At 43.4% G+C, this 12,687-nt stretch overlaps 1 protein-coding gene across 2 annotated transcripts in view; it reads left to right on the top strand.

The window, feature by feature from the left end:
• MTM1 (myotubularin 1) overlaps positions 1–12,687 on the top strand; it is a 30,809-nt gene that overhangs the window by 12,310 nt on the left and 5,812 nt on the right. For both annotated transcript variants that reach the window (XM_056859172.1, XM_056859171.1), the window contains exons 5-10: positions 2,218–2,301; positions 3,723–3,872; positions 4,850–5,038; positions 7,560–7,745; positions 7,898–8,104; positions 12,460–12,552. In XM_056859172.1, coding sequence (XP_056715150.1) covers positions 2,218–2,301; positions 3,723–3,872; positions 4,850–5,038; positions 7,560–7,745; positions 7,898–8,104; positions 12,460–12,552 — 909 coding nt within the window. The remainder of the gene's footprint in view (positions 1–2,217; positions 2,302–3,722; positions 3,873–4,849; positions 5,039–7,559; positions 7,746–7,897; positions 8,105–12,459; positions 12,553–12,687) is intronic.

Genomic DNA, 12,687 nt, shown 5'->3' with positions numbered 1-12,687 from the left:
TTGGAGTTTCCCCCCAATTCTGTAACAATAACAACAACAACGAAACTTAGGGGAGGAAAACAGTTTATGGATGCAACAAAGATGCCCAATTACTTTGGTTTGCCATATTTTAACATCCCGCTTTTCAGTAGCAGCAGGAGATCTTTCTAGTAACATCTGCCAAGATTTCCTGTACCTCACGGGATATTCTTCATTTTCAGTTCACCTCACTTTCACCCTTGCTTGGCAATTCTTATACAAACTAGAAACCTTTTAAATGTTGGGAACTGGGGCGGAGAGGGCTCTTGCATTTTTGACAAGGATTTAGGAGCAAGGAGTTCACTCTGCCGTCTCTTCAGACTCAAAACTGCCGCACTTTGGCACACGTTATGGTTTGATCAGTCTTGGCAGCTGCTGGATTCAGAACCAAGTCCTAATTATAAACTAGAGGTGGTGTAATGTAGTGGCTGATAACGAGTTAAAAGTCCATGTCCATAGTTCAGATATCACCTGTGCCTGCAAGTCCTCAACTATAAAATATAAAACCACAGATGTACTTGCTGTGGCGGGGTCTCCAAAGTGTTATTGGACTGACGGCAAGTTGACAGTTAAGGGCTGCCTGGGTTGGAAGTAGGGGTGTGGGGGGGGGGCTTTATCTGACAGCTGTCGGTCTCCAGTTTCTAGATACCCTAGCTGCCATGGGTCACCTGCTTTACAGAATGGTGGTTAAGGATAATCCATATAAAGCACTTTGCTCAAATGCTGTATGGGTGCTAAGTATTAGTATTAAAGGTATACTAAAGTGTACTAATTTTTACGTCTGTGTTTAAATGGTTTCAACCTGGTGCTTAGCAAGTAGGCTTCCTAGGCTGCTTCCCGTCTCAAACAGTAAAGCAATATTAATTAAACGCACAGGAAAAAAAGGCTTCCAAAATCTCTCTCTCCCCCCCCCCCCCCGGCTTATACTGTGTCCTTATCCATTGTCAGGATGATCCTCCACTGCAGGGCACATACCTCTGGCATTAAGTGTTTCTACTCATTCAAGACCATCAATATCTTTCAGTGAGCTGAGCAGTCCAGAGCCTGAGGAATGTTCTCCACAGTGGATGCGGTGCAATGCATGTGGAAGCAATAGAACAGCAGCAGCATCAATGGGGAAAAAGGGAGAAATAACCAACCATCCAGGTAGCAAAATGAAATGTTTTCTCCTGCCACCCAAAGTTCCACGAGCTTGGTGACAGGCGAACAGCTGCAAGGAGGGAATTCAGGCATCAAGGTGCCACAACAGAAAAGGTCCTGCCTCAGAAGACGGGACACAACAGAACAGGACCGCTGTAGACTGGTAGGCAGATTTCTGTGGGAGCTGGTGGTACTCCAGGCACCCTGGCCTCAGATTATTTAGGTTGTTAAAACTAATGACTTGCACTTTAAATTGTGCTTGGAAGCATGTTGGCAGCCAGTGTTTTGTGGTTCAGCTTCAGTTTAGATTACTAACTTTGGCAAGTTAGACCTTCCGCTGAAACCAGAATTCAGGGATCTGGATTGCATTGAGCTTCCCCTGCTGTTTCAGTTGCCAGTTTCTCCTTACCCCAACCCTTCGTAATTAGTTATGTCTGCTACATTCATAACTGTTGCGAAAACCAGCCAGCGTTTGCTCCTGACCCAGGATTTATAGGCAGAATCTCACAAAACCAACCACTGCGCGAGGTAAAAGTTACTGTGGTGGGGATTTCACACGAGTGGTGAATGGGAGAGGGAAGGGAATATACAGTACCGATCTCTTAACTGTTGCTTAGGGGTGGGCAGTAAAGTTTGCCTCAGCTCAGTGTGGCAGTAGAATTGCTCCAGGCATCTTTCTTTTCCAGTTGAGCAATAACTAACATCTCTACGCGATTGCGGTTCATCTCTAGTGCCTTCATGGTTGTTAAGCGTTATTGTATAATCTTTGGCTTACTGTTTAATGGAACAGGTGACTGCTTGCCACCGTGTTTGAAAGATAAGTGCTCTTCTGCCTTTATGCTCCCCCCCCCGTTCCTGGTGAAAATGAAAGCAGGGGTGGGTTGGGAACCCTTGAGTTTCAGTGAGCTTCTTTCATATGTGTACTGAACAGAGCAGAGGATGGGAGCAAAGCCATTTCTGTCTGTTCGCGGGATGTGATAGGAGACGGCTCCCTCTCTCGAAGCTCTTTTATTCTGTTAGAATTAGAGTCTAGTAATCCCCCCTTTTTTGTTCTTATAGCAATTTTTTGCATTTCTGAACGAAGAGAAGTTTCCTGAAAATGGTTGGCTGGTTTACAATCCCATGGTTGAATACAGGAGACAGGTAAGTCTGTTCACAGGCTTTTTCTTCTTATTGTTTGATTGTTATGTTGCCTTTATTGACATGATTCTGTGTGGGTTTTGAGTACTGAGGAAAGTTACTGTGGGGAAGAAGGCATGGTTGTTCTGAATTGGCGTAAACAGGTAGAAAAAACTTCATTATCTTATTTTTCTATTTTTTATGATCCCTGCAATGCAGAGACCATTGACATGGACTCTGTGTTGCAAAGCCAGCATTTGGCTGTCAAGTCTTGGCTACAAACAGATTTGGTATAGAGCTGCGGGTTTGTTTGTTCTAAAAGTTCATTATTCGGATGTTTTCTTTTTCACCATGTGTTTGATCTTGAGCTCTTTCAAATACTAGAGGATAACATTATGGATTTATCATGCACCTAAATTATAGACATTGTCCATTACTTTTATGTCCCAAGATTCAAAAATAACATGGACGTTTTAGGGAGCTCAACCATGTATGTTGTAGCAAACCAGTATACTTTGGAATAAATAATGGCAATGGGCAGAAGAAAGAAATGGGGCACTAAGGCCCATCTCAGAACTCTTCCAGAATCTTATTTCATACTTGAAGTATGATAAATGCAAACCTATATAATGTAGAAGTTGTATGTTTTTATACAAGTCCATAGTCGAGCCTCTTTATTTTTCCCCCCATGTAATTTTTCTGGTGGGGTAAGGAGTATCCAGATTCAAGCAAGTGTCAGTATGGTCTGGGGATTAAGAGCCTGGATCTTAAAAGGAAAAGGGGGGGAATAAAACAAACAAACATTGAATTAAAATATGTGTATGTGTGTGCCTGGATGGGGAGGTAGGCATCCCTTCTCAGTGCTCTGGTGGGCTTTGGAGGGAGAGACTCTTCCAGTGTTGTGTTAAGTCAGCATTCTTGGCTCAAAATAAGTTATATTGAGCCCAAGGGGGTGACATCAGCTTCTGTGACTTTGTGTAACACCTGTAGATACCTGGGAGGAGAAGAGTAAAAGCAGGTTCTAGAGTAAGGTTTTCTAGAGGGGCAGCTGCTTTCATTTTTTGGTTTCTCTTTGAAGCAAGCTGATTTTCCCATAGCAAGATGGAAGAATGGAGAGTAAGTTCATTCTTCTAATTTTGTTTTTAAGCTGATCAAACAGTTGTATTGTTTTACACACAACTCATTTATCGATTACAGTTTGTAGGAAATTGTTTTTTTCATATTGCTGAGCTGGGCTAGAAACTGACAGCTTGTCTCCTGTGGTCCTTAATTTTCTTGGTGCCTACTGAAAAGATACTCATTTCAGTAAATATGTGTGGCAAATTGGTAGGTTATTGCCACCCTGTGGCCATAATGGTGCACACAAAAGTAAGCAACATGAAACATAATTTGGGCTGATGTGAAATGGTGGCCTGTAAATCATTGCCCCCTTTTTTCTCTTTAAGGGTCTGCCCAATGGTCAGTGGAGGGTAACGTTTCTCAACGAGCATTATGCACTGTGTGACACATATCCTTCCCTTTTGGTGGTGCCGTATAATGCTACAGATGAGGATCTCAAGAAAGTTTCTGCTTTTAGATCCCGATGTAGAATACCAGTAAGTAACTTAAGTTTTGCAAAGTTTGCTGTGTATGCCCAAGAATTGTTAACCTTTCGTGTAGGAAAACAATGTTCTTTACTAATCCAATCAGGGGCCGAATAGACCTAAAGTCAGTCATAAAAATGAAAAGCCAAGAGGCGCTTAGAACAGCAGCGAAAATTGGGGAGAAAATATGAAAAAAAAATCAGTTTTCTTGTAATTCCACTGCTTGTATTGTTTCGACCATGTACGTGCATATAATGTTCTATATGTAAAAATGACCCCAGCACTGTCAGAGCCTACAATGCAAAGTATAGACGTTACTGGGAGGGGCATGAAACCACTGTGCAATTAACCTCATTGTGGCTGAGGAATATAGGCAGTTGTAGAAAAGAGGGGGGGAGTATTAAAACTTTGGTTTCAGTTTCTCCAAGTCAATTTAACCCCACTTCTCAGGCATGGATTTAAGCAAATGACTGTCAAATACGTGCTAACCTTGTTGTATATTCCATTGTGTGTGAGAGCTCACTTCTAAGATGGGACGTGAGCTCTCATAAAATCCATTAAAGTTCTGGTTATTCTACTCTTACAGACTCTTCCATCTTAGCCTCTAGCATGGCAGTTTCTCTCTCTTAATTATAGCTACATAATTACAAACCTGGCTGGCATAGTCTTGCAGTACCCTGGGAGGGACCATTCAAAACCTAAAGTTGGAAACTAGCAAGCTTTCACTTACATCAGATTTAAGCTCTTGCACACGTGCATATAGGAACCCAGCTGGATTAAACCAGTAACCCACGTTGTCTAGCATCCTGCTTCCCTTAGTGGCCAACTAGATGTTTTGGAAGGCCTACACAAGGAGCACAGAGGCCAAGCCCCCTCCCCCTTACTGGGCTGCCTTAGTACAAGAGGACTCGTAGAGCTAACTGCCAATGAACATGCTGCCGATGAAAACCACCAGACTTTTAACTGAACATTTTGTCTTGTGCAATTAGGTTTTGTCGTGGATACATCCAGAGAACCAGGCAGTTATCACACGTTCCAGCCAACCGCTTGTTGGCATGAGTGGCAAAAGAAACAAAGATGATGAACGGTATCTGGAAATCATAAGGGAAACTAATGGCCAGATCTCAAAACTGACTATCTATGATGCAAGGCCTAGTGTAAATGCTGTAGCCAATAAGGTAAGTGGGTGTCTTCACAGTATCCTTATTTTAATTATTTTATTTTATTGGACTTTTATCCCGCCGTCTCTCGACTAGGGCTGGGCTCAGGGGGGCTCACCATCAATTGATGACAGTCATACCACAGGCTTGCTTGTTTATGACACTCAGTAGTGTTGTAGAAATGCTTGCTGCTTTGGAATGCCATCTGCATTTTTGATCTGGAAATGGTGTTTTATTCTGCACAGTCAGCCATGAGTGGCTGACCAAAATGTTGTCATTTTTTTATCACTACTGCTAGATCTGCTCCACGTAAGCCCTATATTAAAAATGCAAGCTCCTGCTGATTTGGTAGACTTGGATGCCTGGGCGTCCTCTTAGATTTTATTCATCTTAAACATTTCCATAAGAACATTAGAAAGGCCATGCTGGCTCAGAACAAGGTCCATCAAGTCCAGCAGTCTGTTCACACAGGGGCCAACCAGGGGCCTCTAGGAAGCCCACAAACAAGATGACTGCAGCAGCATTGTCATGCCTGTGTTCCAAAGCACCTAATATAATAGGCATGCTCATCTGATCCTGGAGAGAATAGGAATGCATCATGACTAGCATCCATTTTTACTAATAGCCATGGATACCCCTCTCCTCCATGATCATGTCCTCTCCCCTCTTAAAGCCTTCCAAGTTGGCAGCCATCACCACATCCACTTCACTTACATCGCCACAACTCTGTTAGACTTAAAAGAACTCTTAAAAATACACCTACAGCAATAAAATACAATCTGCATTAATGCTAAAATTCCGATAAAGCCACAAGAAAACCACAGAAAAAGAAACAGCTAATTCTCCTCCTGCCCCATACTTGCCTAAAGAGGAAGTCTTGCAACTTTTTCAAGGTTAACAGGCTTAGGCCTTCTGAGCAGCTGGTTCTATGAAATCAGAGTTGCAGAATCTCTGGTAGCAGAGAATTGGAGCAGGGCCCGGCCAGCATATTTTAAGGCACATCTGGGCTTGTAAAAGTAGCTTTTCACACACCAAAAAGCGAACTTTTAAAACAAAATTCACTCATATTAACATATACAATTAAAAGTGATGATAATATGTACAAATAGATATAAAGCAGCATTTTTTAAAAAATACTCTGTGCAGATTTGTGCCTGGTAACTCTTTCTTTCCTTTTAAATTAGTAGCTTACTTGAAGAGGCACAAAACAATTCTAACTTTGGAGACAGGGGGGAAAAAACTTCACTACTATAATCCTTAAATGGGAAAAAAGTTGAAGAATTTAGCTGTTGTTTATGAGTAGCGTAGTGGCTGCATTCCTTTCCTCCTGCAATCTGGCGACTCCCTTTGCTTTGTTATTGCTTGGTCCACACCCCAGGATTACAGAGCCACTCCCACAGCTAAAATTAACTTGTCTCTCTCTCTGCTCCAGACAGACAGCTAGATGGCTCTCTGTGATAGGCTTCTCCGTACGGCCCAGGCAGGCAGGAGCGCTTGTGTCTCTTTTACAGACAGCAGAACTTGGCTCAGTTTTACTCCAGTGTGGGAAACGGGTCGACAACAAATACCTTGGAAAGTCTGCTCAGAGTTTCCGAAACTCCTCAGGGGCTTGTCCATTTTGTCTCTTACTCTGAAATACTAGTCGTGGAGCAGACTTTACAGCTTCGTTGCCTAAGAAGATTATGGAAACTGTGACTGTTTTTCCTTTGTAGTGCCATTAATTGTGTTTATATGTGCGTGGCAAAAAGAAAAATAACGTTGGGAAGCTAAAACTTGAATGATGAAATATTTTATTTGGAGGAATTGGGTTTTAAAATGGAATTGGATGGCCCTGAGGCCTCTTCATTTTCCTAGTGATTTTTAAATGCCCTCTGATGTTAAAAAAAAAATAGTGAGTGTGGACCATTTTGCATTAAACTTGCAGTGACACCTAAATTTCTCATGCTGTAAGACAATAGCTTTTTGGTCATGTTAAAAAGGTAAAGGTCCCCTGTGCAAGCACCGGGTCATTCCTGACCCATGGGGTGACATCACATCCCGACATTTCCTAGGCGGACTTTGTTTACAGGGTGGCTTGCCAGTGCCTTCCCCAGTCATCTTCCCCTTACCCCCAGCAATCTGGGTCCTCATTTGACCAACCTCGGAAGGATGGAAAGCTGAGTCAACCTTGAGCCGGCGACCTAAAACCTACTTCCGTTGGGATTGAACTCAGGTCGTGAGCAGAGCTTGGACTGCAGTACTGCAGCTTACCACTCTGTGCCATGGGGTCATGTTATCTTGGAGAAATCCCTGTGAAGTTTGTTTCTTTCCCCTCTGAGGATTGATTCATTCTCTTCAGTAAGTAAATATTGTGGAAGGCATTTCAGTACTTTCCTGCCTGTCTGAATCAGATTACTTTTTTTCCATACGTGAAAGAGCATGACATTGCGTAACTGCTCTGTGCTTCCAGTCTGGTATGACCTGTCACGTTTTAACCTCAGAAAGTATTATTGCAACATTGCTCTGAAGGGAGCTAAGCACACATAACTTCTTTCCTCAGGCAACTGGTGGGGGATATGAAAGCGACGATGCATATTCCAATGCAGAGCTGATCTTCCTCGATATCCACAATATTCATGTCATGCGGGAATCCTTAAAAAAGTTGAAGGACATTGTTTACCCTCATGTAGAAGAATCGCATTGGCTGTCCAGTCTGGAGTCCACACACTGGCTTGAGCATATCAAGGTAAGAATGAGTCCAAATAACGTTCAGTTGGTGAGCTTCCCTCAAAGGCAGGCCTGAATTGTGTTCTTAGTTCTTTTGATTTAAAACTGCAGTGATGTTGCAGCAAAAATGCTTTTTTTCCCCTCAGCAGTTTTGTTCTTCCGATTTTTCAGCTGGTTTTGACAGGTGCCATTCAAGTAGCAGACAAAGTGTCCTCTGGAAAGAGCTCCGTCTTGGTGCACTGCAGCGATGGTTGGGACCGAACCGCCCAGCTGACCTCTCTGGCTATGTTGATGTTGGACAGTTACTACAGGACAATTGTGGGCTTCGAAGTCTTGGTGCAAAAGGAATGGATAAGCTTCGGACACAAGTTTGCATCGGTGAGAGTAAAAACAAGACCGCCACAGTTGATGGGCAGAGCCGCTGTCTCAGCATTATTCCCCTTTCTGCAGTATGGGGGTGGTGATAACTTAGAGGGCATTTGTAAGGGTTGCCTGTGTGTGGAGCACTTTGAGTGACCAAAAGTGGTTTATAAATGTAAAGTCTCATGATCATTATGTCTGATTGCAGGGGATAGCCATGTTAGCTCTGCACCATGCAACTAGTCCATGAAGACTTACACCATAGTAAAACCATTAGTCTTTCAGGTGCCACCAGACATTTATGATGGTGTCTGCTGTGATGTAGAAAAGTACAAGTGAGAACCTGCCAGGTGTTGCCAGCGTGGTGTAGTGGTTAAGAGCGGTGCTTTGGAACGGTGGACTCTGATCTGAACTGGGCTTGATTCCCCACTCCTACACATGAGCAGCGGAGGCTAATCTGGTGAATCTGGTTGGTTTCCCCACTCCTACACATGAAGCCAGCTGGGTGACCTTGGGCTAGTCACACCTGTCTTAGAGCTATCTCAGCCCCACCTACCTCCCAGGGTGTCTGTTGTGGGGAGGGGAAGGGAAGGTGATTGTAAGCCAGTTTGATTCTTCCTTAGGTGGTAGAGAAAGTCAGCATATAAAAACCAACTCTTCTTCTTGTAGGGGGGGGGGAATCCCATCCCCCCTGCCTTTGCTTCCTCCCCTCTCTCCCACCCTTCTCTGTCACTCATGCCCTTTCTCACCCCCCCTTTCTCTGTCACTCTTCCCCGTCATCATTTCTTGCCACCATTACTGTTATCCCCCCTCATTCACTTTGCTGCACCGATGGCTCAGGCTGCTCCACAATCACCTCCTCCAGTGTTGCCGCCTTGGCAACAGACGCAACAACTTCCAGGAGTGGTGGTATCGGGGCAGCAGGAGAGAGGATCGGGGAAGTGACAAAGATTTCCCCTCCTCCTCACCAACTCGCTTGCCTCCATGCCAGCCACCTCAGTGTTACTTTCAGGAGTGGGGGAGGGAGGGATGGCAGAGGCTCCCCCTCCTCCTTGCCAACCCACCAACGTGGTATAGTGGTTAAGAGTAATGGACCGTAAATTGGAGAACCAGGTTTGATTCTTCACTCCTCCACATGAAGCCAGGTGGGTGACCTTGGACTAGTCACAGCTCTCTCAGCCCCACCTACCTCACAGGGTATCTGTTGTGGGGAGGGGAAGGGAGGATGATTGTAAGCCGGTTTGAAACTCCTAAAAGGTAGAGAAAATTGGAGTGTAAAAACCAACTCCTCCTCTTCCTCCCTGGGTGGCAACAGTTCCTCCTCACGCACACAAAGTGTCACCACATTGCTGCCTTTCCTGGGGCTCATGGCAGCAATGGCAGGGATCACGTTGGCTCCTCCTCTCTCACCCAAAGCACTTGCCACCTTGCTGCCTCTCCTGGGACTTGCAGTCATTGCGGTGTTTCATCCCCACTGCGCCCCTACCTCAGAGGCAGTTGAGGAGACATGGGGCTGGTGGTGGCTGTGGTTAAGCACAGAGTGGTTTGTACGGGGAATTAGCTCCCTCCCCCATGCAATTTGGGTAAATTTTAGATTTTTCTGCAAATCGGGGCGGGGGGGCTTCCCAAGTTTGCAGGTAAATCTTCCTGCTCTCCCTCTGGCCCTGATCCATGGATTTAAATATCCGCAGAGTGGGGCAGAGTAGGCCATTCGCATATATGACTCTATAGCACAATTCACATAGGTTGAGCCTCGCTTAATAAAATGGTTTGGGTAGGTGTGCGTTTCACTGAATAAAGCTCTGGACTAAGGAAGAAGAGAGAATAGAAAAGACAAATGGCATAGCTCAAATCCAATACAATTACAGTAATTTCCAGAATTATGCCTTATGAAGCAGGAAAGAGAAGGTCCCAGGAGGAGCTATTGCCAGAGATATCTGTGTCAGTTGTTGTTTTGACATCAAAGTGATTGTACGATGGGCTTATTAAAATACCAAATCATGCAGAATTTCAAGTCTCTGTGGAAGAGATTCACTCCGATGTGTGTCAGGATGTTATAGCCTTGTAGCTTAGTAGCTAAGAAAGTAACCTTTGAGGAAAGGCATTCCTTGGTTCATATTTCACCTCTGCAATGAACTCAGTATGTAGGTTCTGGCCCTTGACCTCCTGCACCTGTAACATGGTTTAATACTGATTAACACTGATCTACTAATGTATAACAAGATATAAGTCCAATAGCACCATAGAGACCAGCAAAATTTTACGGGATGTAAATGTCAGGGTCTTCACTGAACACAAGATCCTGACGGGCTCTTGACATGAGTTCAGGCCAAGTTCTGGCCACAAGTCAAGTCCTTGGTTCGCAGGGCATGGAAGCTCCTGTGTATACTTCGTTAGTGCCTGTTATCACAGCTGTGGCATGTTGTGTCTTCATTCATGGGAAATGCCTATCTCGCTGTTGCCTAGCAATGTTTATCTTACTCTCTTGTCCCAATGTTTTTAAGCAGGTAACCTGTACTTGCTCCCCATTGCTAACCTCGCCTGCCTGCGTGCAGTTAGTTCTTTTAATTTGCTTTTTAGTTCCAAATAAAGTTTTACTGCTTCAGATCTACCTGTCTGGATGAGTATGCTTGAGGGATGCTAGAGGCAAACGCCTGAGACTGACATTAATCTTTTGTGAGTGAAAGCTTACCTTTTCAGATACAGGTAAGAATGAAGAAGATCCATCAGCCCTTACATCTAGGTCAGAAGGTTACCAAGAAGGACCTGTTAGTGCTGCTACTGGACTCAAATTTTGTTTCTGCTACTACAGGCTAACATGGCTGTCCACCTGAAATAATGTATGCGAACCTTCTGAAGCACTATATACATGCTAAGTAGTAATGTTGTGTTGGGCAGCAAGATGATTGTCTTACTTGGGTTGCAGTGCCATTTTAAGGCATGTAAGCTACATTCTTTTTTGCATTTACAGTGTCTAATTGTGAATTCTGTTCAGCTACGTTTGTGTTAAATGTAATTTGTTGACTTCCTCGTGTTGATTTGGGTAGGCTGAAATTGCTTTGACACTTGGAAGGCTTCAGAATATATATGTTGGTATTCTTGTCTTCAGAATGTTTTGGTGGTGACATTTTATAGGTGCTTTTGAAGTGGCATTTCTGTGTTGATAACATGGCCCCAGAAAAAGCATTAGCCTGCTGCCTCTCATTCTTAAGACTTTTGTGTCTACTCAAGATTTAAAGTATTAAAACAATAAAAGGTATTGTAAACTACTAAAAGGATTAAAACCATATTTGCCAGAGTCAGACTGTTCTATTACCATTGTTGATTTAACACTGATCTAAAGAGTAGTGTTTTGTGTCTAGCTATCATGTACATAAACATGATTTATCTTTGCTAGTTTCCCATTAGGCCATTAAAGCAAACTTGGACTGTCAAAGCAACTGTGTTTTTGAGCAGATTTTCCCAGACCAAAGAGACGTGGCTTTTAAATCCTTGCCTTAAGCAAAACCATATTGCTGTATAGAAGCGTAACACTGAAAATTTGGCAGCTAACCGCTGCTTGAATAATAAACTAACATGCCCTTTGAAAATAGCTCCAAGTCCATTTAAAAAACCCCTTTGTTCCTTTTAGTTTCAAGTTGTTCAGGCGATGGTGCTGCCTTAGAATAAAAGAGCCTTCCAGTTTGGTAAACTAAGTTTGACATTACCAGGATGAAGGCTTAATTGTTAAGGAGAACATTTTTTGGGGGAGGAGGGCAAGAGTGATGATGTGACTGCAAGAATTATAGTTGATACTTCACTCCATGTTAATGCTTTCCCTCTGATCTGTGGAACTGATGATGCTCGTGAAATACAGTAGGTTCGCCATTTTCTTTATAAAATTTCTTTGGGCGTTAAACGAGGAGGAAAAGCTGCAAACGGAGCACATGATCCAGCCAAATGAGAGCATAAGTCTTATTCAATCCCTATGTACACAGATGGACTTAAAAATCCAGCATCTCTTAACTGGGGGAAACTCAGGGTATAAACAAACCACAGTGAAGCAGTTTGTAAACTCCCATTTATTGATTCCACTGGTGAAGGAAATTCTGCTCAGATCTTACATAATAGACCATCTCTGACTTCAGGAAGGTGGAAGGCTGGGTTGTGCATTCTCTATACATTCGTTAAGGAAAACCTAACCTTACTTTTGGTCTCTTGCCATCATTTCAGTTTACGGAAAATGCAAACTAATCAAGAATTCATGAAGCATCTACACTATACCTGTTCAGTGTGAGGAGACAAACATTATCCTTAATGTCCACTGGAATTATCAGTTATTCCCAAGGACAAAGTTAATTGATGCAAGTGGGCTTTTCTTGATTTCGTTCCAGAGAATTGGCCATGGAGACAAAAATCATGCTGATGCTGACAGATCACCCATTTTCCTCCAGTTTATTGACTGTGTGTGGCAGATGTCTAAGCAAGTAAGTTGTCTTCCCAGAATACAGTGTAGTAATGTCAGTTACAAAAGAGTAACCTTATTTGCTTCATTCTGGTTAGGCCTCTGTAAATTGTTTGGGATTTTTTTGAATGCTTCGCTAACCCTGCAAAGTAAGCTA

This window comes from Euleptes europaea, chromosome 13 (assembly GCF_029931775.1).
Source record: "Euleptes europaea isolate rEulEur1 chromosome 13, rEulEur1.hap1, whole genome shotgun sequence".
Lineage (NCBI taxonomy): Eukaryota > Metazoa > Chordata > Lepidosauria > Squamata > Sphaerodactylidae > Euleptes > Euleptes europaea.
Note: the sequence above shows the minus strand (reverse complement) of the source record. Positions and strands in the feature narration are given on the sequence as shown.